At 39.8% G+C, this 26,061-nt stretch overlaps 1 protein-coding gene across 2 annotated transcripts in view; it reads right to left on the minus strand.

Moving 5' to 3' along the window:
• Positions 1–26,061, minus strand: part of INO80E (INO80 complex subunit E) — a 173,636-nt gene that overhangs the window by 109,561 nt on the left and 38,014 nt on the right. For both annotated transcript variants that reach the window (XM_085618782.1, XM_085618781.1), the window contains exon 2: positions 24,568–24,650. In XM_085618782.1, the coding sequence (XP_085474908.1) occupies positions 24,568–24,648 (81 nt within the window). In that variant the 5' untranslated portion in view covers positions 24,649–24,650. The remainder of the gene's footprint in view (positions 1–24,567; positions 24,651–26,061) is intronic.

The raw sequence follows: 26,061 nt of genomic DNA on the forward strand, positions 1-26,061 counted from the left end.
TGATGGTAAAGCCATGCAAACAAGCATTTTAATAACCTACTGCTGGTACTGCACTTAAAATTACAAAAAAGTATTAGTGGAGTTTGGTCCTTGGATAAGATTGGTGGTGCTGATTCGCTCAATACCCAAGCTCTTACACTAACTTAAGGTTTAATCAAAGTGCCATTCTGCGATTAACCCAGTGTTATTCCTGTTAGGCTTTACCTATTACGTATACATTGGCAGAACGAAGTTTTAAGACATAACTACATTTAAATACGAGTAAACAAGGCAGATACTGGAAATGCGCTCAGGGAAAGAAAAAACATTGGGCACGCCGAAAAGACGTGCCCGAAAAACTCAAGCACTAAAAGTGATAAAAAAACTAAAGCACAGATAAAGGGGGCAAATCAAACTTTAATTTCACCAATAGCTAGGATGTTTGAAAAAAAATCGACAAATATCCCACAGAAATTTGATTTTTTGAGAGATCCAACAGGCGCACTCATGTCAATGCAAACAGAAGTAGAAACAAAACGTTTACAGACCCCGATTAAGCCAACTAACAACTTGAAAGTAAATACAGAAATGTTAACAACCAGCAAACTGAAGATCTAGAAGGACAAATAAACGAACAAATAGAGGTCTTGGGTCCATTACACTCAATACATCCACCACCATTGCCTCCTCAAATGGAAAACAGAAAGAAGGACGATAAAAATAGGATGGCAATATTAATGAAGGAACTAACATAAATCAACATGACTAAGAATTCGTCCACTGCAGGAGCTCCGTTACCATTAGAAGTGAAGGTTGAGATAAGGAAAAACAGCGATTTAGCCAATGACTTTACATCACACAGTAAATCACTAGATCAAGAGGACAGTGTACATAACGCAGCCAAATTTGTTCTAGGAAATGACTATACAAAAATATCTGGTATTTCTAATTCTGTATTTGGGACATTGATGCCAATAAATGCGAGTGGAGAAAAAAATATGGAACCGAGTTATGAAAACCAAGTAAGCGTTAACCATAAATCAGTCAAAAACATCAGTCATCAAAGAAAAAAAATCTAGGAAGCAATGACCAACCTGCATTAAAAACCGAATATAGCAGTAAATACAATAATACGGTTAAGTCAAGAAATCCATCAGTAAATAAAGAAAGTGGTCATGCTGATACCAACATTCCAATTTGGAGCAAGCAAATACATAGAGACCAAAAAGCTAAAAATATAGATAATCAAGATCTAGGATCAATATGGGATATATTTTATCAAACATCAGTACTAACTCTTGAAGCTCTGACATTTGAGTCAAACAAAATGGATACTCAAATTGATATACTGGGAGTCTTGGCAAATGCAGTCTCCGGGATTGATCATAAATTGGCCGAAATAAATAATCTAATAATCAAAGCCCAAAGGGAAGCAGCCTCAAACTACTTTGACTGTACATGTGCTCCCTTAATTTATAAATGAGTAACTATCCCAGATGTTGTGAATACGATACTAGAGGACGTTAAAGATATTGTACGCAGGAAACACGAAGATCGAACTGAGGAATGGTGTCATTCAGACAAAAGGTTACCTGCTTCTGCAAAAAAAGAAAAAAAGGAGAATTGGGGTGACAAAAAGGATACTGAGGTTTTCATGAAATTAGGCACGGCAACAACTCAGAGCACAAAACAAGAGACAAATAAGGCAGAAGGAAATGAAACAATGTCTGATTCTCCAATCCAGTTGAACAAAGAAGGAGAGGATGACGATGATTCTATAGCCTTTGAAATAACAAAAAGACAAAGAAAAAAACTACGCAAAGCAAGGAATAAGGCAAAAAAGGAAAATGCAGCAAAATGGCATATTAATCTGGATACATCTACTAACATAATAAAAGAAGAAGCAAAACAAAGGAAAATATCAATAGGAGAACCAGACAGCAATGTGTCTGGGACTCAATCTGTAAAAATGTTGGAAAAAAATTAAATTGAAAAATATTATAAAATATTTACAAAGTCTGGGAAGCCCATTGTCGATCAGAAATCAGTCCCGACAAATATAATTACACTACCAGATAATACCAACCAATTGTCTTGTACATCAGAATTTGAGGTAAGAAAAGCACACGAAAAAGAAGAGCTATATAGGCTCAATGGAAATGGTTGTGTAATAAAAGAGGAAACTTCTTGTGATATCCAAAGCGATTCAATTTAAGATACAAACCAAGTCACGAGGCCCTTAAATACCCATGAACAAAAAAAATTGATATGTAACCAAAAAAAGGAACAAAACTTTATTGGCCCACTGGTCCAGAAGACAATTCTTAGAGGCCAAACTACCGCACTAAGACTTGGTTGGAATATGACTCAACAAAAGGACTATCAAGCCACGCAAAAAACGTGGGTAGATAAAACTAAGAATAATTCTATGACAGTAAAAGAAATGGTAGAGGACACGAGGTATAAAAAAGCACGGGACAACCTAGTAACTGTAAGAAGTGGCCATACCAAGCAAATTACATATGAGGAACATCAAAGTGGTGAGGATAAAAAAAGTGAAGTATGGTTGCCGAAAAAGATCGCTCAAATTATTTTTACACCATTATATGATTCACGTGGCAACCACGATATTTTGATTAGAGGAAACATCCTTCGGCTGTTGAAATCAACAACATCATTAGAAAAAGTGACAACCGAAGACATTGAATGTGTAGGTTTTCTACCAAACCCTGAAGGCAGATATCCTGCAACGTTGTTAACTGTGGCCACTGCTTCTATAGCGGATCAAATCATGCAGGAGTGAGGAACCTTTCATAAGTGAGGATACTAATTAGTCAACCAACGCCAAAGGTTTACCCAACACCTGTTTTAAAAGAAGAAAGCCCAAAAAAAGGGCAAAACCAAAGAAAGACGATTTAGCCTTTTCTATATTAAAAAATCCTTTTGGAAAAACAAGTTGCGACGATGGAAAATCTTCTAATGAAGCAAAAGCAGAAAAAACAAATGGAATAAATGAAAAATGGATATTAACAGCATTACATGGTAGCGAAGAACATTGACAGAACACATCACAAGTAAAAGTAGAATAACAGAATACGGACAGTTTAATAATAAGGATGTGCTCATGGAACATAAATGGGATATGTAAAAAGCTAAAAGATGCCCAAATAGATACACTGTCAAATTCCTGTCACATTATATTATTGCAGGAAACATGGGCAATGGTTCCGTTTATGTTACAAGGATACAAAGAATACTTCGAACCTGCATACAAAAACCACAAATTCAGCCGACCATGTGGGGGGCTAGCAATATTCTTATTGATTGACCTGAAAATTAAACACGAGCAGTTAGCTACGAAAAACTCTAATTTCCCTGCAGTAAAGTTTCGATACTCACCTAGTGAGGATATGAAACCAAAAAACAATCTTAATTAATATATATACCACCGAAACAGAACTCAAGAAAGGACATGTGTGCTGCTCTTACTAGTTTTCTACTGGAGCAAATATTGGAAGAACCTCTTGCAGATTATATCGTAACAGGTGATTTTAACATAAACTTACTATTATCATTTTTACGAGACTACTTTCTACAGTCCCAAAACCAACAATGGGCAATCCCAGAACAAACAACGGATCCTAGAACAAATATTAAACAAAATTTAATGGGCAGAAACTTTTTGATGGATATGGAAGCATGGGGACTAAGAATATTAAATGGTAGATTTGCAATGGACATACCACCAGCTTGGTCATTTCACTCACATAATTTAAAATCACAAATCGATTATACAATGGTATCATTATATACCTTCAATAAAGTGATTTCCTACCATCTAAGGAAAGTGCCCGATAGCGACCACAGCCAACAAATAATGAATATAAAATTGTCCTGTATGAAACACCAAAAGTATTTGACAACGCAAGGTCAGACATGTACCAGCAATTATAGGAAACTTATATGGAAATCAAACAATGCGGATGATATAAAGGAAAAAGCACAAGAGCTAGTTAAAGAGTGTTTTAAAGATAAAACCAGGAGGACTATTATTGAGCAATGGGAAAACTTCACACAGAAAATAGTGAAATCTAATGAAACTACTTCTCGCTTACATAAAAAACAAGTGATCCAAACTGAAACAAGGGAAACTAACATCAACCTCCCATATACGGTTAGAAAAACAAGACTTACCCGTAACAGACTTAGGAAACAACTAACCAAGTTTCCAAATAATGAAGATATACAGGTAAAATTAAAAAATACTAATTATAATTTGAGGAAACTAATTTGGAATGAAAAAAACAAATCTAGGCACGATTTGTGGTCAATAATCTTTCATGCTAGTAATCAAGCGAACTCAAGGGAGTTTTGGAGAATGATTAATGGCCTAGCTAGACCAAATAAATCTGTGGTAGCATCCGCCCTAACCGAAGATGAATGGTTTGCATTTCTTATAAAACCCTTAAACCCGGAGATCACAGCTAATACTTAGAGAAACAAACAGAAAAATATGGTTAAATCAGATTTAGAATGAATATGAAATCTATATAACTAAATCACAAGTTACTAAGCTAATAAAGAAACAAAAAGATGGGGCACCAGGCCCCAATGGTATCCCGTTTGCATTCTACATCGAAGATCCAGACTTTTGGTCCACACATCTAACTGAGGTTTTTAATGAAGTTGTACAGAGTGGGTCGATTCCGAAATCTTGGAGAGGGTCACTAATATCTCCTATTATTAAAAAAGGAAACTGGCAATTGCCGGAGAAATATCGTTTAATTACCCTTCAAGATACTGATGCAAAACTGTTTGCCGGGATTTTATTAACAGAACTAACATATTGGGTAAAGGACAAGCAGGTACTGCCCCCGAATCAAACAGGATTTATCAAGGGACTTGGAACCTCCACTAACATTAATACTGTCGGTATTAATGGATAAGGCAATTTTAGCAAAACAGCCCTTGTACTTTTGTTTCGTTGATTTTAAATCAGCTTTTGACTGAGTGAATAGACGATTGTGGAAAAAACTTAAAAAGCAAGGAATCAGTCCTTAGCACACGCCCTCTTGTCAAAAATAAAATTATTTCGTGTTTTCACATTTACAGTACATTTCAGTTGGCAGAAGAAATAAGTTAGTCTCCTCTTATGGGTGGTTCTTTATTCATTAGGTGTCTTCAGTATGATACACAACAGCCAGCCAACACGTGTTTCGTCGCAACAAGGGAATGTAGTCCCGCGACTTTTTCAAGGCTGTATTACAAAAGAAATTAAGAACCTATATAGTACATAACTTGAAAACATGTACTCAATGGTAATGTCAAAGCAACATGGTGGTGAAACTCAAGAACGGACTAAATGCGGGTGAGCTATGTAGTCCATTGCAATAACAATAAGTGTGAGTAAGCACAAACCATCATGCTTCAAGAAATCATAATATAACCATAAAGTTTCTATGATTCTAATAATAGTGGAGAGAGCTGGAAAATCGTGCTGAAGTGGGGAAATACGCCGAAAATCAAAGCTAATCCTATTTGTGAATGGCAAACCCACGTGAACATAGTCGTGGTGTGATGTGGCGGGTTCGATTCACTATATTTAAGACTATACGGTGTGCGTCTCCATATGTGCTCATGTGAAGAACGTTTTTGTGCCATATATCGGTGAAGAAGAACGTGAACGTAAGTCTGAAAGTCATCCGGTCATAGCTACCTATTCTTGGCTTGGTAAAGTATTTCTGGAAAGAATGAACATATCTATATTTAGTTCTCGTGAAATAGACTCTGAAAAACCAAAACCGATTATTCATATGGGCAGTAATTGTTAAAATAAAAACACCTACTTATTAGGTGGTGATAATTCCAAACCACCTATGGTTTCTGCAGTAATGGCATCACTTTTCCTCATGAGTTAGTTTTCTTTGATCAGGTTCAATAATGTTTCAGTACTGTGAAAAATAGGTTAAATGAGTTAATTTACCTACATCTCAGACTATACACTATTTATGCTGACGCTGTGGTACGGGGTGATGTGTTAATAGGGCCAAATGCTGAGCGTGGTTTAAAAAAAAAAAAAAAACTCTGTAGCAGGATAAGTCAGATGTTATTGAAATCCGACGTGCAGCTATGATGAAATTTGACATCTGTCATGTTTCGAGTAAATATAACTATAATATAATGACGCGCGTTTATAAGTGCAGGCTCATATTAAATAGGAAGCGTCCCTGACTATAGGTCTGTTATCAATATACACCATTATCTGCTCATCATCCTGTTTCAATAATGGTGTGATTTGTAAAAAATATATAATCGAGTGTAACCACATGTAAAACATGTAGATGCGGAAAGCAACCATGACGAAATCTCTATCTGTCACCAATCTGAACTGATCCTGTGTATATGCCAAATAGCGTAAACCACCAGTTTGTGTTAAACGGCCCTGTTATTTCAGCGTGTCACGACTCATTAACAGAAAACCTAAATCCAAAATAATGGAAAATGTTTCTCAACTATCCTCTCCGTTATCTGGGTAAACAGTCCTAATATACTACGACTCGTAACGTGCTCGAGCAGCGCTTACCTTATATGACTGAAAGTGGAGCCGAAGTGATGCCCGTCTCTGGTTTCCCGGTTTGAAGTGTTTGCATGCGAGTGGCTTTCCTTGTGATTATATTTCCGGTTTGGAGACGTGAAGCGTAATCACGTGACTAGTTCTATCACGTGCCTCTTCCCATGCCGTGAATAGAAAAAGGACTAAGGCGAATTTGCAAATACGGCGGCCATTTTAAAGCTAATTCATTGTATCATAGTATTAGTGGTAATATCTATTATATAGGTCTCTCCAACTATTAGAAACAGTACAAGGATTTTAAAGTAATATCGTGAAACGAAAATTAGACAGTGTGAACTGAAGACATGTTGTAAAACATCAATCCCATAAATGTCCATACAGTTTTTAGACATAATGTGTTAAACAACTGTGAATTAACAGAAAGGTTGCAAATTGGAAAAACATTAATTTCTCCTGTAATATTGACATAAGAATATAAATAGATCTGTCATCTGTATCACATTAGCTTTAGAATTTCTTATTGAACAAACACATGTGTAGTAGTATTGTCGGTAGAGTAAACCCATAGCCCATTGTGTGATAGATCTTGACAATACGGAACTCTTGAATAAGTCTGTGGTTGCGGTAACTTGAATTCAGATACTAGGGGTCTCACCTTCCTAGAAAGTAGTGTAGTTCATGGTCAATGTTAAGACCATGTTCCACACTACGCATTTTTAAAATCCATTGTGCCTCTCTTTGTCTCAGTGTAAGTTCTCTGTTCCCTCCTCTGGGACTGCTTGGGACATGTTCTATTCCATAGAATTTAAATGTGCGGTTAACTGTTTGAGCAGGGCAAATAGACATGTGCGCCGCTAGTGGGTATCTCATGTCTCCCTGTTTAATTGCCCTGGTGTGTTCCCCTATGCGGTCCCGCAAGGGTCTGATTGTGCTACCAATGTAGTATTTTTCACATTTGCATTGTATTATATATACTACAAATTTAGTTAGGCAATTGATGTTGGAGTTTATTTTGTATTTCCTTTCTCCTGGTCCCAAGAATTCAGTCTTACGATCATCAGCCCATTTGCACGAGCTACAATGACCGCATGTGTAGAAGCCATATGAATATTGGCTAAACCAATTGGTTGTGGTGATTGTTTTTGGGTAGCTTGGACTCAGTAGGTTCCTCAATGAGACCCCCCTCCTGTATGTTATGTTGGGTCTGTCTGTAATAAACTCCCTGAGAGTATTGTCTGCCTTTAGTAAGTGCCAATGTCTATTAAGGCTCCTTTTTAAAACTACCGACCAATTGTTGTAACCGGTAATCAGTCTGATTTTTTGATCGTTATCTTTCTGTCTGGGTTTGTCCCTCAGTGTTTCAAGTTGGGTTATTTTTTCTATTCTTTCTTCTGCTTTCTTCAATAAAGATTTACTGTAACCCCTCCTTTTGAATCTGGTTAGTATTCCTTTTTTCTGAGTCTGAAATTCATCATCCCTACTGCAATTACGTCTGGTTCTAGTCAGTTCTCCAAATGGGATAGAGCGTATTTGGTGAAAGGGATGTGCACTACTTGCATGTAAAAGGGAATTGCAAGCTGTTGCCTTACGGTACAGTCTACTTTCAATTTTACTGTTGTGTATATACAGTTCCACATCTAGAAATGATATGTGCGTTTTGCTGTTTTCCATGGTGAATTTTATGTTGCATTCGTTGTTGTTAAGAAATTCAAAAAAACTTAAGAGTTTAGAATTCGTTCCTGTCCAGATCATAATACAGTCGTCTATGTAACGACCCCAAAATAGAATAGAGTCGTTATATTTGGCACCCAATGAGCCCCAGATTCTCGTCTCCTCGAACCAACCCATAAACAGGTTGGCATACGAGGGAGAAAATCTGGAGCCCATTGCTACTCCCTGTGTTTGTCTAAACCATTGTTGTTTGAAAAGAAACACATTGTTGTCCAATATTAGTTCTATCATTTCAATTAGCATTTCTGTATGGTTCCAAGAGCTGGCAGCCCTTCTATTCAACATCCTTTTGACTGCCCTTATGCCAATGTCTCTTTTTATACTGGTGTACAGAGCCGGATTACAGTATCACTAGCAAGTTAAAAGAAAAATCAAAATGGACACCCACACTCACAGCAGGCAACAACATGGGTTGGTTCGAGGAGTTCTAAACTCTTAAGTTTTTTTGAATTTCTTAACAACAACGAATGCAACATAAAATTCACCATGGAAAACAGCAAAACGCACATATCATTTCTAGATGTGGAACTGTATATACACAACAGTAAAATTGAAAGTAGACTGTACCGTAAGGCAACAGCTTGCAATTCCCTTTTACATGCAAGTAGTGCACATCCCTTTCACCAAATACGCTCTATCCAATTTGGAGAACTGACTAGAACCAGACGTAATTGCAGTAGGGATGATGAATTTCAGACTCAGAAAAAAGGAATACTAACCAGATTCAAAAGGAGGGGTTACAGTAAATCTTTATTGAAGAAAGCAGAAGAAAGAATAGAAAAAATAACCCAACTTGAAACACTGAGGGACAAACCCAGACAGAAAGATAACGATCAAAAAATCAGACTGATTACCGGTTACAACAATTGGTCGGTAGTTTTAAAAAGGAGCCTTAATAGACATTGGCACTTACTAAAGGCAGACAATACTCTCAGGGAGTTTATTACAGACAGACCCAACATAACATACAGGAGGGGGGTCTCATTGAGGAACCTACTGAGTCCAAGCTACCCAAAAACAATCACCACAACCAATTGGTTTAGCCAATATTCATATGGCTTCTACACATGCGGTCATTGTAGCTCGTGCAAATGGGCTGATGATCGTAAGACTGAATTCTTGGGACCAGGAGAAAGGAAATACAAAATAAACTCCAACATCAATTGCCTAACTAAATTTGTAGTATATATAATACAATGCAAATGTGAAAAATACTACATTGGTAGCACAATCAGACCCTTGCGGGACCGCATAGGGGAACACACCAGGGCAATTAAACAGGGAGACATGAGATACCCACTAGCGGCGCACATGTCTATTTGCCCTGCTCAAACAGTTAACCGCACATTTAAATTCTATGGAATAGAACATGTCCCAAGCAGTCCCAGAGGAGGGAACAGAGAACTTACACTGAGACAAAGAGAGGCACAATGGATTTTAAAAATGCGTAGTGTGGAACATGGTCTTAACATTGACCATGAACTACACTACTTTCTAGGAAGGTGAGACCCCTAGTATCTGAATTCAAGTTACCGCAACCACAGACTTATTCAAGAGTTCCGTATTGTCAAGATCTATCACACAATGGGCTATGGGTTTACTCTACCGACAATACTACTACACATGTGTTTGTTCAATAAGAAATTCTAAAGCTAATGTGATACAGATGACAGATCTATTTATATTCTTATGTCAATATTACAGGAGAAATGAATGTTTTTCCAATTTGCAACCTTTCTGTTAATTCACAGTTGTTTAACACATTATGTCTAAAAACTGTATGGAAATTTATGGGATTGATGTTTTACAACATGTCTTCAGTTCACACTGTCTAATTTTCGTTTCACGATATTACTTTAAAATCCTTGTACTGTTTCTAATAGTTGGAGAGACCTATATAATAGATATTACCACTAATACTATGATACAATGAATTAGCTTCAAAACGGCCGCCGTATTTGCAAATTCGCCTTAGTCCTTTTTCTATTCACGGCATGGGAAGAGGCACGTGATAGAACTAGTCACGTGATTACGCTTCACGTCTCCAAACCGGAAATATAATCACAAGGAAAGCCACTCGCATGCAAACACTTCAAACCGGGAAACCAGAGACGGGCATCACTTCGGCTCCACTTTCAGTCATATAAGGTAAGCGCTGCTCGAGCACGTTACGAGTCGTAGTATATTAGGACTGTTTACCCAGATAACGGAGAGGATAGTTGAGAAACATTTTCCATTATTTTGGATTTAGGTTTTCTTTTCTGTTAATGAGTCGTGACACGCTGAAATAACAGGGCCGTTTAACACAAACTGGTGGTTTACGCTATTTGGCATATACACAGGATCAGTTCAGATTGGTGACAGATAGAGATTTCGTCATGGTTGCTTTCCGCATCTACATGTTTTACATGTGGTTACACTCGATTATATATTTTTTACAAATCACACCATTATTGAAACAGGATGATGAGCAGATAATGGTGTATATTGATAACAGACCTATAGTCAGGGACGCTTCCTATTTAATATGAGCCTGCACTTATAAACGTGCGTCATTATATTATAGTTATATTTACTCGAAACATGACAGATGTCAAATTTCATCATAGCTGCACGTCGGATTTCAATAACATCTGACTTATCCTGCTACAGAGTTTTTTTGTTTTTTTTTAAACCACGCTCAGCATTTGGCCCTATTAACACATCACCCCGTACCACAGCGTCAGCATAAATAGTGTATAGTCTGAGATGTAGGTAAATTAACTCATTTAACCTATTTTTCACAGTACTGAAACATTATTGAACCTGATCAAAGAAAACTAACTCATGAGGAAAAGTGATGCCATTACTGCAGAAACCATAGGTGGTTTGGAATTATCACCACCTAATAAGTAGGTGTTTTTATTTTAACAATTACTGCCCATATGAATAATCGGTTTTGGTTTTTCAGAGTCTATTTCACGAGAACTAAATATAGATATGTTCATTCTTTCCAGAAATACTTTACCAAGCCAAGAATAGGTAGCTATGACCGGATGACTTTCAGACTTACGTTCACGTTCTTCTTCACCGATATATGGCACAAAAACGTTCTTCACATGAGCACATATGGAGACGCACACCGTATAGTCTTAAATATAGTGAATCGAACCCGCCACATCACACCACGACTATGTTCACGTGGGTTTGCCATTCACAAATAGGATTAGCTTTGATTTTCGGCGTATTTCCCCACTTCAGCACGATTTTCCAGCTCTCTCCACTATTATTAGAATCATAGAAACTTTATGGTTATATTATGATTTCTTGAAGCATGATGGTTTGTGCTTACTCACACTTATTGTTATTGCAATGGACTACATAGCTCACCCGCATTTAGTCGGTTCTTGAGTTTCACCACCATGTTGCTTTGACATTACCATTGAGTACATGTTTTCAAGTTATGTACTATATAGGTTCTTAATTTCTTTTGTAATACAGCCTTGAAAAAGTCGCGGGACTACATTCCCTTGTTGCGACGAAACACGTGTTGGCTGGCTGTTGTGTACCATACTGAAGACACCTAATGAATAAAGAACCACCCATAAGAGGAGACTAACTTATTTCTTCTGCCAACTGAAATGTACTGTAAATGTGAAAACACGAAATAATTTTATTTTTGACAAGAGGGCGTGTGCTAAGGACTGATTGCACAACTGTTTAGAGCTAAGGCTCTTATTTCTGGGAGGCAGGCGGTACTTCCCACCTTATAGCACCGTCATACTACTTAGCAAGTAAAATAGATAACGTATGTGAAGTTTCCCTGTGGCGCCGTTACCTAAACCCAAAACCCCAGTGACAGCATTTTAGCTTAAAAAGCAAGGAATTCCAGACTTATTATTGAAAATGATTGAACTTTTGCACACTGATACTTGGATCAGGGTGAGGATTGGTGACGGTCGGACGCTAACAAAAGAAATACCTACGACTAGCGGATTAAAACAAGGGTGCGTCCTGGCCCTCCTGCTTTTTAATTTATTCCTAGCAGATCTCTCTACGGCTCTGAATGAAATTAATGCACATCCACCAAGGTTAGCAGACAAACAAATATCCAACTTGTTGTATGCGGACAATGTTATACTTTTAAGTCAAACTAAAGTTGGGCTGCAACGGTTAATCGATCGTATCCCAACATATGCAAATGAAAATGACATGGTAACAAATGAAGCAAAGACCAAAATAATGGTTATCACAAAAAATACACAACTTAAACATAAATACAAATGGTTGCTGGATGATATTGAACAAGAACAAGTTGTATCCTACAAATATCTTGGTGTATGGGAATTTCCTTCCGCAAAAAAAGGATATCACAAAAAAAGCAAACTCATTGGTTGGAGCATTTAGGACCATACAGAATGCTATAAGTAACTTGTCTTATCGTCCCTTTCTAAAGGTAATTGCGGTAAAACTATTACCTACTTTGACATACGGTAGCAAGGCAATAAATGGGAAAGATGCGGAGATCATTAATAATGAGGTTGAAAAAACATATAAAATGTTATTCTCCCTGCCGAACAACGCCTCACAAGCACAAGTAAGGCTGGAATTTGGGTTAAATAACCAGAAATATGCAAGGAAGGGTCAAGCGCTAAAAGTGTGGAATAGAATAAAAAATTATCAAGAAAACCAAATGTCTCAGCTGTTATGGCAAGAAGTAAAAGATAATAGGAAACTACAAGTTTGTTCCTATCTAAATACAGCAATAGAAGAATTTGGCGTAACACCGAATTGGGACAGTACAATCACCAAGGAAATCTTAAAAAAAAAAACAATCAATAAACTTACTAATCATCTTTCCCTGGTAAAAGATAAAGATATACTTGTTAAAAGAAAGCATGCATGGCCAATTTTAAATGGATTTACGAAAAAGAAGGTCGGAGAATATCTTGAAACATCATGGTCGCAGAAAAACAAACATATCTTTATCAAAGCCCGAATTGGTTGTCTGCCGGTATGTCACTTACCCCCCATGTAAGAAAACAGAAGCAAATACTTTATGCAGGCTATGTAAATTCGGACAAGAGAATATTCTACATTTACTGTGTCTTTGTCAAGAATTAGAAAAAGAAAGGAAAACCACTCTTAAGAGACTTTTTAATAATCGCGGAGTTAGGACATTTAGACAAGCTCTGATAGCATGTCTAAATTCTGAAGATTTATTAATGAATTCTGCATTTGTAAAGTTTTTTTTTGTGTTGTTGGAAAAAAAATGGAGGAATATCATTTAAAGTGCTAATGGATTGTGCTAAAATGTGTTTTATATATTTTACTTTTTGATAAAAAACCATTTACGATTAATCGTTTTACAACTTTTAAATTTGATTACATTTTTAATGACTTTTGTAAGATTTTTATTAATCAAACAAAATAAAATAAATTGAAATTGAGTCTTTGTATTAACGTGTCATGGTCAAGTGTGTCACAGGCAGCTGAGAGGATCAAGAGAAGTAGTGCAGCAACCCTATTCAGTCAACTGTGTTCCTAAGTTCATCTCAGAAAGCAATGAGGGTAGATTCTATTCTACATGTCAGATAAATGATTTATTGCAACACTTAAGTTAATCAAAACACAAGACCTAGAATTCAGTATCAGTCAGCTGAAAATGTAATGAGCCACATATAAACACAAGATTGGCCATGTATTATTTTTAAAGAAACACAAGATTTTTATTAATCAAACAAAATAAAATAAATTGAAATTGAGTCTTTGTATTAACGTGTCATGGTCAAGTGTGTCAAAGGCAGCTGAGAGGTCCAAGAGAAGTAGTGCAGCAACCCTATTCAGTCAACTGTGTTCCTAAGGTCATCTCAGAAAGCAATGAGGGTAGATTCTATTCTACATGTCAGATAAATGATTTATTGCAACACTTAAGTTAATTAAAACACAAGACCTAGAATTCAGTATCAGTCAGCTGAAAATGTAAATTTATATAATCTATTCTCTTACTGTCGGAATACTGTTTGGAAGTCTGAAAGTATGAAATTATCTTCAATGAATAGTGACATCTGGGCGAATGCTGCTCTTTCTATCAGTTTACCCAGGAAAGGTCCATTTGTAATTGGGCTGTAGTTTCTGGGGTTAAGAGGGTCCAGGTATGTTTTCTTGAGTAATGGACATACAAGTTACTTTTTAGCTCTTCTGGAAATATTCCCGTAGTTAAGGAATTGTTGATGATTCTTCTTACTGGTGAGGCAGCAGAGGTAATTAGAAGAATTTTCTTGAAGGTTTGTGGTTGACATGAGACAGAGGAGCTGCCGGCAGGCCTGCTTGCTTTGACCAGATCAATAAATTCATTGCGTGATATTTGTTGGAAGGAACACAGAGGCTGGGTTAGCCTACGCTTGGAGGGGCTTTATGGAAATGAAACAATGCAGATGCTTTTCCTTGGTTTTAAACATGAGCCCAACATGTCTGCTTTGGTTGTTTAATGATTCGGCAATTTGTCCGTGAATTCTTGAGTAATGGGATGAGTTTCTTCTAGGCAATTTGGTTTATGAAATTCTGTAAGAATTTTATTAAATTCTTTATTTGCACATTTAGCATTTTGAATTCTGTCTGAATAGTATTTTTTTTTTGCTTTTTTGATTGCTGACGTATCATCTAAGTTTCTGTAGGCGAAGTATGTCTTGACTGAGTTTGTTTTGAGCCAGGTGTGTTGCAGCTTTTTAATTTGCTGTTTTACCAATTTTTGCTCTGTATTTCTCCAAGGTGCCTATTTTCTTTTATCCAGTTGTGTTGTCCTTAGTGATATTAAGATATCAAAAGCTCCCTGTAGCCAGTAAAATCGTTTTTGAACAGAATGTATTGTGCCTAGATCAGTATTGGATGTTAGTTGTGCTTCTAAGTGTTCAAAACTGAGTTTGTTCCACGGTCGATAAGTGGATACCTGTAAGGTGGTTTTAGGTGTGATATTTTGAGTTGTTTTATGTCGAAAAGCAGGCAAATGGTGGTCTGACCATGTGACTTGATTAATCCTTTGAAAGGTAACTAGTTCTGTATTTGCAAAAATGACAAAAATGACATCTAGGATGTGTCGCGCATTGCTAGGTGGAGGTCTGTAAAGGAGTAGGAAGTTACAGGAGGAAGATGGTGTAGGGTTGCATATGGTGAAGAGAGCCTCACAACCTTGTATTGAGAGGTTGTCAGCTTTAGTGATAATAAATGTTTGCTTCAATACAAAAGTTAGGCCACCTCCTCTTTTGCCTATACAATTTTGGTTGATAGTTTCACAGTGTAGAGGAACGGCTTCATGCAACATTGGAGCCATGTCATCTCCCAACCATGATTCAGTTCTGAAGAGTAAGTCCGCTTGTGTGTCAGTGAGAAGTTCATAGATGTGATGCTTGTTTTTAGAGAGTCATCGAGCATTTATTAATATGCAGTTTAGAGAATGTGTTTTGGTGAGGGTGTGACTTTTTGTGTAGAAGACAGACAGTATTTTGTGGACTTGTAGCAGGTGTGTTCTTGGCGCTGGCATTAGCTGTATGAGAATAGCAATAGTGTAGCTTTTCTGTATCGTATTCCTCGCCCAGCAGGCTAAGAAGGCATTTTGATGGGTCTGTATGTGTAGGTGGTTGAGAGAGAGTTCGTGAGCTGTGTTGTTTTCGTAGAGTAGCCTTGTTGTACAGTAGACATGGAGATGCGAAGTTGTGAAAAGTGGCATGCTGTTTATTTTGTTTGCATCTGTTTAGGGTGGAAGGTGTATGAGTTGGGGGTGTATGAGTTGGGGGGTGGTGCATCATGTTGTAAGGTTCTAAATTGTTCAATAGATGAGAGGCGGCTGCTGTAGATGTTAGGTGTGCTGGAACAGAGAAGGTTCTGCAGTAGAGGGTGTCTATTATTTATGTAGTCGTGGGGGGAATGGGTGTATGTTTCTAATTTGTGACAGAAATTATTATGAGGTAGTGTGTTTGTGAAATTGTGATGTGCCGGTGTGTGTTATGTTTTGATTTTGAGGAAGAGTGAGAGGAGATGATAATGTAGTTGTTTTCTGAGAAGTATTTCCATGTAAAGTATTGTTGGTGAGTGTAAGTTGAAAGGTAAAGGGGGGTAGTGTTGTATTTTAGAAAAGAGTATGTGGTGTGTGAGAGAGGATAGACAAGAGTTAAAGAGTGTGCTAGATTTGATCACTGGAAGATGTAATGTGTGCAGTAGAGTGGAATGTAAGGATTGGGTTTTTTGGGTAAAAAGATGAAGGTGTTGGTGGTTGAAATGATGGAAGGCTGAGGATAGGTTTGGTGGCGACAGAAAGGGGTCTGTTAGGAGTTAAGTGGGGGTAGAGCTGGTGCTTTTTATGAGCAGTGAGTGTGTGTCTGGATGAGACATAGTTATGTACAGTGTGGATTTGTGTTAGCGATGTATGGATTTGCTAGTGGTATAGGATTGAGTGGTGTTTCTTGTGTGAGTAGAGGTGCCATTGTGTGGTAGTTGGGGGTAGAAGGGGGAATACGTGTGGTTTGTGGTGTTTTTGGTGGTTGTTGCGAATGGTGAATTATGGATAGTGTATTTTTGTAGTAAATGAGCGGAATGCATTTGCTGTGAGTGTTAATATGTTTGTAGATGTGAATGGGTTAAGGTGCTTGCTGGAGAATGAAAAAAGGGGAGCATCTCTGGCCCTAGGCCCAACCTGTCTCGTATAGGCCCAAACAGGCAACTGCCCTTGTCCTCTCCACCCTTAGCTGAGGCGCCCTGAGCCTAAGGCTTAAATAGTCCTATTGGTCAAGTGACAACTTTAGCCAACAGGAATCCTAGCCCTAACCAATCACAACACTAGCCCTAAGCCCTAGGATAAATCGGAGCTCAAGCCCTTGCAATGAAGCACATCCCTCGTTCTAGCAGCCAATCAGGATCCAAGCCCCAAGTCTAATAGAAACCCTAGCCCCAGGGACCAATCAGAGCACCAGACCTATCAGCCAATTAAAAACCTAACCATAAGCAAAATAGAAACACCAGACACATGAACCAATCAGAGCACAGATGTAACATCCAAAAGCAAACTTAAATAAAGAGTGTGTGACCTCAAGCACAGGCGGATGGCCAGAGCCAGTGAGCTGCTCCTGAACATCAGAATCTCCTTGGATACATACAGGCTCAATCCACACTTTGCTGGTTCTGGTTCACCCTGAACGTAGGTCCGAACCTATGCCACTTAAATACTGCTTTTTGCGCACTTCAACAAATCCCTTTTTCTAGCGACAAAAGGGATAGATACACTTTCCAAACACAGTCTTAAAGCAGATTTTGCAGTCTCAAAAACACACTCTGCTTAGCTTTTGAGGGTGGAGCTTAAGCCTTTTTATCTTTTAAAAGACCTGACATTAGGTAGGCGGGTTGTCCCTGCATGCCTAAGCACAGTACAGGGGAAACTAGGGCCGATTTTCAAACAACAACGGGTAGAAAAATTGCAGTTTAAACAGCAGCAAATTCACATAATCCAAGAGTTCAATTCAAACAAGACAACAAAACGCAGTTTTTAACAGTACCAATTGCACACAGGACAAGAGATTAAATCAAACAGTTAAGGATAGATAAACAGCAGTTTTAAAGATTCAAAAACACAGCACAAGTCTGTGTTCTTACCACCTTCTCTGTCATTTGTTCTCTGGGCTCTGTAGGGCACAGAGAGGCTAGGGCTACAAGATGGAGGTGGCAGTCTTGGGGTACTCTGCACACACCTTAAGGGATACTGCAGGTGGGGGGGGGGGGTAAGGCTTGCTTGGGAACTAGAGGGCCAATCCTGAAGGCCCAGGCTGATGGCCATGGGGCAGTGAGCTGCTCCTGAAGAACAGAATCTCCTCGGATACAGACAGGCTCAATCCACACTTTGCCACAAAAGCGATGTGTATAATTAAAAAACGCTGGAAGATCTAATCAGGCTTTGACATTGCAAAATCTCTGTTCTCTTTCAAAAAAGTTAATAATCTGCTGCAACATCTTGTAAGAGCTACCAGGACCACTGAAAAAAATGTAAGATCTTCCTCAAGTGTTGGGGCTTTCTCTGATATTTAAGCACTTCAGGTGTCTGAAATGCTCCGCCTGTAAATTCACTTATGACACCAAATCTGTAACACTGAATGGAATTGTGTATAAAACAAATCAGATTCTCCGACTGTAATACAAAGAACTTTATTTACTATGTGAAATGCCCATGTGACATGGTGTTAATAGGCCAAACATGCAACCTGTGAAGATATGCATTCTTTAGCATAGATCTTGAATCAGGTGTCAAGTACAAGGTGCCCCATTGGTTGAACATTATATGAGTATGAATCACTCTACTGATGAACTCAATTGGTCAGTCATCTATGTATTGCAACCTGACCTCCAAAGAGGTGCTATGTTGTCTGCCGTGTCCAAAATAGAGGCAAGAATGATTGAAAAAGTTTGTATAGCTAATACTGGTTTGAATGATCTACATGAAATGTGGTCCTTGATATAAACAATAAGCCAGGTAGCCTTTCCTTTTGTTGCTTTTCCTAAAAATAATACATGGCCAATCTTGTGTTTATATGTGGCTCATTACATTTTCAGCTGACTGATACTGAATTCTAGGTCTTGTGTTTTAATTACCTTAAGTGTTGCAATAAATCATTTATCTGACATGTACTTACTACAGTTCATAAAGGATTGCTCAAGGTCATGAACACATGACAATACATTTGACAACCCTTGCCCTAAGGAGGGAGAATAAAAAAACTACTTTAGTGTAGTTGGTCACGCAACATATTCACAACACATTTTTGAATTATAAAATAATTGATGCCGATGTATGCAACAATATAATTAGCAATGTGTCTACGTGTCTTAATTTTTTACAGTATTTTTCATGCATAGTATAATATATACTTCATTTGTTGAATACTCTCAGAATTTGTGAGGCGATTCTTGTATTCTCCGCTGTCCATGACCATTCTAAGGTATTTTGACATGATATTCCACATGATTCCCCTATATTTCCAGCATGCACCAAGCACATCCCAGAAGCCAGGAGACTGCTTATTTAATATCAATCGCATAGCAGTCTGTAGCACTTCCTTCATAGTACAGTAGCACGCACAATGCCATGATGAAATATAATGGGTTGACCCTCCTTGACCGGTAGCAAGGTAAATTGATGTGATACAGGGCCCAACAGTTTTACAGTAACAATCTGTTTCTCCTCCCATATGGTGAAACTCTGTATTGCTTATTTTAGGTCCTTTGTTGCCACTGTTACACTTTCAAGCATACAGGGATTGGTTTTTCCAGGTGATATGCACTGAAATTTAGTTTTGTAGAACAAACGTTTCATTTAATTTAACCTTTTTTCTCTGCCAGGGAACTCTGGAACTGTTTTAGGAGGTTTGTGTTTTATGATAGGTCCCTAGCGCGGTATGGTCTGTTTCTGACAGCAAGTATGAAGACTATAGACCGCCTCAACACCTTTCGTCAGCCCCGGAATTTATTTTCCCATCTCTTCACCCTCAACCTCCCCACCACCCATGTGCAGGCCTTGAAAAATATTTTTGCCCACTCAATATTGCGAGTCATATTTTATCAGGTCGAGCTATATTTAGGACCTACTCGCCCGTTCTGCGAGTTGACAGAGAACCGGTGTTCTGTTCAGTCAGAAAGTTAAGGAGCAATATAGATGGCTTGAAATGTTGTTTTTATTTTGTCACATTTGCTCTGTGTTCAAAGACAGAGGTCAGAAGTCAGTTCACAATTATTTTTCCTTCTCTAACTGTCGAGTTCCAGGATTTTGTAAAGTGAACTGTCTTATCCGCTCTACGAAGTGTGAAATGAAAAGCTGTAGGGTAGAAGGTTTTTCCTAACACACATTTCAATAGTTAATAAATCAACTGTACAAACAATTCAAAATATATTTCAGTAGTTGTGACACATTGCAATTATGTGTTCTGCAATGTTATCCTATGGAAGGAAGAACACGTTCTTCAAACAGTTTTCCAGTACAGCGACTTACGGGGCCAATCTACAGGATTTCAGGTGAGTGGTGGGCAAATTCCAAAGCAGCAGGGAACGAGAGCGGCTGGGTGTAGGGTGCAAAATAGCATTAGGAGCCCAATGTTATTCTATGGAGATCGGTTTCTGCGAAAAGAGTCGGCAGGCTTTGACTGGAAGGTCAGTCGGACTGAACCCACAGGAGGCTCAGGCCTTGCAATGCTCGGGGACGTAGGGGCATCCTTGGTCCTCTTCTACACGGACTGTGTGCAGAGGCTGCAGGTGACGTTAGAAGCTCCTCAAGGGGTGAAACAGGCCTCGAAAAATCCACTCGCAATTGCGAGTGAGATTTTAGCAAGGCGAGCACTTGCTGGCGAGTAAACTTAAGCTGGAAGAAACAGGTGTTCTGTTTACTCATAAAGTGAATGAGCAATTAAGACGCCTTTAAATCTTGTTATTATCTTGACACATTTGCTGACTGCTCACGCCTCCCTTTTCAGTGACCAGGGAAACTTGTCAAGGACGCCCCCTTTCCCCAATTATTTTTGCAATAGAGCCAGGCTGCGACACCACTGCGAGCATCACGTTGCAGAATCATAGTGTCAATGTATGCTGACAATGTCATGCTATATGCCAGAGAACCACAGACCAACCTGGGCCCATTAATCAGGGAATTTACGAGGTTTGGGTGTATGTGGGGGTGACCATTTACTGGGCAATGTCTGTCCTGTTCCCCGTGACAAATGCGATGATGAAATTCTCTTCTGAATACCTGCACGAATAGTTGAATGGACCAGTAAAATGCCTCGGGATATGGCTCAATAGAGATATTGATGATCGTTAGAGGGCTAATTACAAACGCCTTCATGATGTTTCTTGGTGAACATGTGGTGAGCTGGCACAGGCTTCCGCTATCTTTAACAGGGCCGATAGCCATTGCAAAAATGGTGATTCTCCCAAAATTACTTTACCTATTTATTAATCTGCCACTACCCCTGCCACTAAACTTCCAACTGCAAAAACAACAATTGATGGACAGAATGTAGAACAATGTCATACATTCACCCCAGTACAGAGATCTGGGCCTAAATCCATCGTTTTTTTGCTCACCATGCCTTTCCAGTTTGAACCCAGCCATATGCAAATCAGTCTTGACCCTGTGCCTCATGGGAACAGTCCAGCCCGAACTGCCAAGCCAGGTCCTCCCTGGACTGGAAACAAGCATCCTAGGACCGGTTTCGGGGTTTCACCCCTCTTCAGCCAGGATAGCTTGATTCCAGTGGCATGGAGAGCAAGGGACTCACGTCTGAGCATACCCGTCCCACTCGGGGTGACAAATGCAAAAACAACAATTGATGGACAAGGTCAGACTGATTTGCATATGGCCATGTCTGAACTGGGGTGGCAGAGTGGGCTAAAGAACGGTGATGGATTAAACCCAGATCAGTTGACTGGGGGTGAGTGCTTGCAATGTTCAACACTCCGTCCACCATTTCCTTTGGTTTTTGCTTTGTTCGCCATAAGTTGGCAGGGTATGCTCAGACTTGAGTCCCTTGCTCACTTTGCCACTGGATTCAAGCAAGCCTGGCTGAAGACGGCTGAAATGCCAGAAACCGGTCCTAGGAAGCTTGTTTCCGGTCCAGGGAAGACATGGCTTGGCAGTTCGGGCTGGACTGTTCCCATGAGGCACAGGGTCAGACTGATTTGCATATGGCCATGTCTGAACTGGGGTGGCAGAGTGGGCTAAAGAACGGTGATGGATTAAACCCAGATCAGTTGACTGGGGGTGAGTGCTTGCAATGTTCAACACTCCGTCCATCATTTCCTTTGGTTTTTACTAAACTTCCAACGGCAGCTCTGATCGTGCTTGGTGTCCCATGGGTGGGATGGTGGCCAGCCCCGGACTGCTTGGGAAATACTGATGCTCCTTTTCGAACAAGGGGGATTGGGAACCCCAGATATCGACCTATACTGTTATAGAGTTCAGGTGCAGTGCGCACACCGCTGGCATTCCCTACACAATTTCAGGCCGATACAGCTCCTGAAAACGATCTGGCTGCATGGTGTCCCCTAAGGATGGCACTCTTCCTGGCACCCAGGCGCCCACGGGTGCAGATTGATACAGTGGCATGTACAGTGTGGGCATGGAGGGAGCTCAGGCAGAGGTTCAGTCTGGAGGATCTATTTGCCCTATTGGTGCCACTCATAGAATACCCCTCGTTCTCCATTACCCTAGATACTGGCACCCGCACTTGATTACGCAATATGCATCAATGGGGGCCATCTAATCGGATGGCAACTTCATACCACTGCAACTGGCACTTCAGGGCCCCACCATCATTCTTCTGGACACCTTCACATGTTACCAATTAGAAGCAGCTTTTCGGGCGACCCACATCTCATTCCCGGAGGCCCTGCCTGTCTTCCAAATTATCGAAGCAAATCTAACTTCCCCCTTACCTCGGAGATTGATCACACAGCTATATGCCGGAATGCAAGTGACTGCACTGGTGCACATCCCCAAAAGCAGCAGGATATGGGACGCAGACTTGACGCCTCCCCTCACAGATGACCTATGTTGGTTTTGTTGTGCTCAATCGCGTGTGCTTTCCCTAACTATAGACTGCACCTGGTACATTTTAAATAGCCATAGCCTATACTGCCCGCCAGAGAAGCTTCACAGAACAGGCCTGATTGATGCGGTGTGCTGCCCAACACACTACACTAATTTCTTGCACCTTGCATGGGACTGGCCAGGCGTGCAGGGATTCCAGGACACTGTATTTGAGGCACTAGTGGTGATTACAGAGAATGTGCTGGAGTGCTCCCCAAGCATTGCGCTTTTGGGCAATGTGAAGGACATACCGTCGAAGGGGCGCAGGCTGACTGTGAATCTTCTCTTATTTACTGAGAGACGAGTGGTGATGAGGCTGGCGCGCAACACCGTGTGTGGCAGATTGGCTCAAGGATGCGGCATACTGCGAAGAGCAACTGAATGTCTACTGAGAATTGATGCCGGTGCGCACGAGCCCACCTGCCCCAAAGATATATGGTCTCCTTTGGTGGCGTACCTAAACACTCAAGCGCAATTGGGGGAGGCCGTAAAAACGAACGATGTGGCGGTTCAGGCTGTGCCTGCTACTGTAGCACAGTAAGCCCCTCGAGGGTAATAGCTATAACTAATGTAGCAGGATGAGAGTTGCCCAGTCAGAATCAGATCTGCGTTGCTAGGTCGCCATGGCTGCCTTACTACTTTGCTAGCTGAGCGATTCCCCATTCCATCCCCTTAGGTTTCCCTACTGATGCACTGCATGGAATGGAACAGTAAATACTACTTCAATCTGTGGAAATTTTTAGCAATATACTTACTCTGAACCACTTTTGTTGTACACAGTGCTGTAGCATCTTGTTTGAAATTCAATAAAATATTTATTTTTTTAACGAATGTAAAGGAAGAAACAAAGAAAAGATAAAAATTGACTGTTTTTGTCCTTTGTGGACAGCTATAATATATGAGAACATTTTCTGTAGTCTTTCCTCACTTGCGAATGGCCTTTTTAGAATTCTTTTCCCAGAGATCTATAAATATGTTACAGAATAACAGGCTTTGTGTAATGAATTAAGATAAGAAACCTTTGTAATTGATTAAAATCTAATTCCAAGTGAAAATGTATTGTTTAATTGCGATTTAAGTACTTTTGTTTTTAAATTTATCCCCACAGTATTCCGCTTTGTTTGTTTCCTATATGTGCAGCACAGGTTATTTGAGGTTACTGGGGTAAACCCTTAATTTTTTAATAGGCGGCATTTCACCAGCAGGGACTTTATTATGGTATGAGACACAGATTAGTACACAATGGTATGTGGCACAAGGGCAACTTATGTTGTCAACTTTAGATTAGGCAGCATACCTTAGGGTCAGTTGCGTGATCACATTGGACAGTCAAAGACACTCAGAGCTCAAGCTTGTTCACCAGCCCCTTCCCCCACATTGTTAAATAAGGGGCGTTGTTGCACCGATTTTCTTATGCTTTTACTCTCTCATTGTCAGCATAGGTAAATGACCCTACTATTGCCACCTTGTACAAGGAATAGGTATTCCCAGTGGCCTCACATGGCTCCAAGTTGTTTCAAACCAGGAAACATGTTGCCAGGGATGTAATGGTGAAGAAGCAGCATTGAGTTACTCTCTGAAGTTCCCTCTACTTTAACACACGCCATGTAAAGAGGGAAAAAGCTCTACAAAATGATTGCAGCTCAAGATGACATATGCAATCTCTCCACTCTACAGCAACACTTACATATATAAGAAATTTTAGCTTGCGTTTGAGGTTCCGATACTTGCGCTTGTAATCCACATCGACATCAGACTGTCCATTCATTGCTGCAAAAAAACATCAAAGAGAAACATCAGATGTGCAAACTCTGCCTTCCACCTTGGCCTCAAAAAGATGGGCTGCATAATTTGTTCGCTAGCAGCCTGATGAACTAATCTCCATGGCCAAACACTGTGTCTCATTCTATTTGAAAATAAAATTAACTCCTTGTAATTCAACTGTCACCTAAAGCAAACCTCCTCCGAATTCACCTTAGCAAAAATTTTTAAAAACTGATCCCATTTTAAAACCACTACACAGATTCACATCTTAGATTAGTTAATGTTTTGAAACAAAGCTAGATTTTTCTGTCAAACTCCTCTTTGTCAACTGAAAATAACTTGGGTTTGCCACACCTCCAGCCTCCCTATTCCCACCCACAAGCTTTATGTGAACAACAGCGGTTTGTGCATGGGGCAAGGTGCCAATTATATCCAATGCCAGATAGGTAAATAAAAGGCACTTAGGACTTCCCTATGGCTTAGGACTATAGAGGGAAAAACCTTGGAGAAGGAATTCCACCAGGAGGCACTGAACTAGGGTTAGGATACAAAGCAAACCTCGCAGCATCTACAGAGTGTTTGAAACTAGCAGGGTAGTCTCTTCTGCAGACATCAGTTCACAGGCAGGACGACAGAAACGCTCCTCTTTGTAATTAATAGGCTCAGACAACATAGTAGTGCTCCTAATCCTGACTGGGATCATTGCTTTCAGACTACCAATCATGTTTACACCTGGGGTTCGCAGATTTTCCTCCAAAATGATAACTTTTGATCTAAATCTTGCAAACCTTCCTCAATAGCCACTCCTGTAATATGCAAACTTTGGATTTCAAGTAAAGACTAGAACACAACAAAGCCATGGCCAATAACATAAGGGACCCTAATAGAAAATCTCCATCCCCTGCAGATTTTTTTTTAATGGGGAGGTCTGTGTAAAACCTTTAAGGGCAACACTGCAAGCAAACAAAACAAGCATTGGCATAGCCAATAGGTCTCGCTTTTGGGACCTTATATGTGTTTAGCCATGCAACAATGGATGTTGTTTAATCAAGGATATTGTGCTGGATAACTAAACACTTATAATGTCCGAAAGGCGAGAACTATTGGCTATGCATTGGGGGGGCCTAATAAGTGTTTAGGTAGAGCTATTGACTTTGCCAATGTTTCTAAGCTGTGCTGTAGAGAAGTGTGGCTGCTGTGCAGCATGCTGAGAAGTTGCAATTAAAAAGTGTAAGAAGCACTGAGTGATGCTGTGGTGTCGTTGAGTGATGCTGTGCTGGCCCCGACTGATGCTGTGCTGGCCCCGACTGATGCTGTGCTGGCCCCGACTGATGCTGTGCTGGCCCCGACTGATGCTGTGCTGGCCCCGACTGATGCTGTGCTGGCCCCGACTGATGCTGTGCTGGCCCCGACTGAT

The sequence above is a fragment of the Triturus cristatus genome, chromosome 7, assembly GCF_964204655.1.
Source record: "Triturus cristatus chromosome 7, aTriCri1.1, whole genome shotgun sequence".
In the NCBI taxonomy this organism is placed as follows: domain Eukaryota; kingdom Metazoa; phylum Chordata; class Amphibia; order Caudata; family Salamandridae; genus Triturus; species Triturus cristatus.